Raw genomic sequence first — 2,932 nt, forward strand, 5'->3', positions numbered from 1 at the left:
AAAGCCATCCAAGCAGTGTGCTGTTGCTAGTGGTAGGGCAAATAGGATCTTAAGTTAGAAATACTGAATACAAGTCTAAAGAAGTTATAATTTCATTGTACAGGTCACTGGTTAGGCCACATTTGAATATTGCATTCAATCTTGGGCTCTTTACCTTAGAAACAACATTGAATTGTTGGAAAGGGTTTAGAGAAGGGTTACTAGAATAATGCCTGGGATGGAGGGGCTGTCACATGAGGAGAGGTTGAAATCTCTCAAATTGTTTTCTCCTGGAAAAAGATGAGTTAAGGGGTATCTGTTTGGGGTGTTTAAAATTGTAGAGGGAATTGATAGTGTTGATGCATCTTTTTTCATACTTAAAAGTGATAACAGTAGGCCTAGGAACAAAATATAAATTCTGGCAGGTTAGGAGTCATCTTTAGCTAAGAGAGTTTAATTTTTCTAACAGGATGATTAGCCTTATTAATAGTTTTAATTTAGTTTAGAGGATGGAACAGCCAAGATGAACCAATAGGTCCCATGTTGTCCCCAAACATTACGTTATGTTAATAAGATAGTAGATTGGTGCAATAATTTAATGAAAATAAAAAAAATTATTTAAAGGTGTTTTCATTAGGGTCAGTCTGGAGATGAATTTGTGTGTGGGGGGGGGGGGGATCACTGAAAAACTTTAGGGGCAGGAATTTTTACGTGGGGTCAGTCGAGCAACCGGAAACAAAGCATTTTTTTTCTCTAGGCTTAGGCTACTTCTGCTATATTTGCTGACAAGCTGACTATGAGCCAAAAGAGGTAAATACATCCGTATACAAATCACTAGTCAGCCTTCTTATGTTAGGTATCATAGCTGTATCCACTTCCATCTTTTCAATTAACTGTGTCAAAGGCTCTAGGAGTAAGATAATTCTGGAGTCCCACAGTACAACTTCATTATATCAGTATCATTATATTAAGTCTAACATGGTACTTTAAGTGTTTTGTGGAATAAATGATGAACACACAACAACAACAAAACTTATCAGTTAATTGTAGAGTTTCATGAATTTATTAACTTAGTGCTCAACATTTAGAAATTAAATACTACAAAGGAAAAAAAAATGAGGCATCATCTACTGCTTAATTTTATAGCTAAAATAAATGACTCAAGTTTAAAACCAATCTGCATTTTAAACATGACAGTCAAGAAAGAAAAAAAAAATTAGATGGGCACTGTATGATACCACCAATACCATCCAGAGTCCACACCCCAATTTCCAGGAAGTATTGATTCATTTCACTTTTTACATTATGCAAATATATTTGGAAATGCATTCCAGTATACTTTATATCATTACCAGTAGCTTTTAAGCTTTACTGCATAACAATAAATATATCTAAAAATACTCTTTTGCACATGTGATCTTTTATCTTGAAAGTTGAATTGTGAATGTAAACATCAACATTCAACTTCAAGTATAATCCTGAATGTTTACAAATACAATCACATTAATTTTATGACGCTCATATTGTACAGTAGAAATATACTTTTTTCCTATGCGTTTTTATTTTTTCTCTCTATAAATTGAACTGAGCAGATGACACTATGACTATGTTAAAAAACAAACATTTAAGTTTTCAGTATTTGTTTTAACTCGTATGGAATCATAATATTAATAATAAAGTAGGCTTAACGTAGTACCTAATGACGTTTTAAATACAATATTCGAAAGTTTATCACATTTTCAACGGCCGGTTTGTTTCTGCTTTTGTTTTAGTTTGCACACAATGCGAGTATTTGATAATGATAGCAATTACTGAATTAGTATGATATTGATACAATTATTTGTACGTTGCTCATTGTATTTCATTACTTAAACTTTACATCTCTCATTTACTTGGTTGCTCAAAAATAATAAAATTAAAAATATTTCTCACCATTCTTTGATGTGCTTCTTGTGATTATCTCAAAAAACGGTAGCTAAAGTTAAAACTAAAACCTAAACACCCAGTGATTAATACTAATCGAAAAAATTAATTCAAATAATAACAATACTAATATCACATTTTCCTGAAAACCAGAGAACATCTCTATTACTTATGTTAAATTCTCACAATGCATGTATGCTTAATATTAATAAGTAATATTACAAAATATAATAAAGCGACAAACATAACATGCTACATAATTATACACACATTATTACAAATGCAATAGCAACGGAGCACAAAATTACAATTTACAAATTACGAGCATAGAGACAGTGGTGACGCCGGGGTTTTATGGCGGCCTAGTTTCGTACTTCTGCACTAATTATTAATGTTCTTTTTAATTTTTGTCAAATATCTGTTCGAAAATATGAATTATCGAAGAAAGTCAAACTTGAGGAAAAAAAATTATAAAGCATTTCGGAAAACTAGTAGGACGGTTGTTACAATACAAATTAAAATCTGACAACTCCATCAACAAAATATAAAACGTCTATGATCTATGAGTATCATTGAAACGTTGTTCTTTCGTTGAGCGGATTATAATAATTAAATTATTTGGTGAATGTAATCTGAGGTCCACTGCACATAATGATAAAAATGTGCTTAATTCTTCCTTAACGTTTCCACACTTCACTTGTAGTGGTACAGTATAGTAACTTGAAGGCCTAAGTTTTAAAAAAGACGTTCAAACGAAAATACCTTGCTAATTGTACTATGATTAACGTACAAAATAATTTACTGATACAATTTACGACTAATCGGCCGAGTAACATAATTTATAAACGCGATAACTCAGATTGATAATATTTATATCTGATATCTCATTTCTAGATATTTATGGAAATTACAAGATTTTCGGGACGTAATCTAGAACAGTTCTAGGTATTCTTGGCCTAGTTTTATGAACTTTTCTATTTTAGCACCATGCGCTCTCTAGCTAACACATAATTTAACATTGAAGATATGG

At 31.6% G+C, this 2,932-nt stretch overlaps 1 protein-coding gene across 1 annotated transcript in view; it reads right to left on the reverse strand.

Moving 5' to 3' along the window:
- Positions 1-2,198, reverse strand: part of LOC106471093 (rootletin-like) — a gene marked incomplete at its 3' end in the record, with an annotated part of 80,392 nt that extends 78,194 nt beyond the window's left edge. The window contains exon 1 of the mRNA XM_013931680.1: positions 1,912-2,198. Coding sequence (XP_013787134.1) covers positions 1,912-1,914 — 3 coding nt within the window. The remainder of the gene's footprint in view (positions 1-1,911) is intronic.
- Positions 2,199-2,932: the final 734 nt, after the last annotated feature.

The sequence above is a fragment of the Limulus polyphemus genome, unplaced genomic scaffold (genome assembly GCF_000517525.1).
Source record: "Limulus polyphemus unplaced genomic scaffold, Limulus_polyphemus-2.1.2 Scaffold4405, whole genome shotgun sequence".
Lineage (NCBI taxonomy): Eukaryota > Metazoa > Arthropoda > Merostomata > Xiphosura > Limulidae > Limulus > Limulus polyphemus.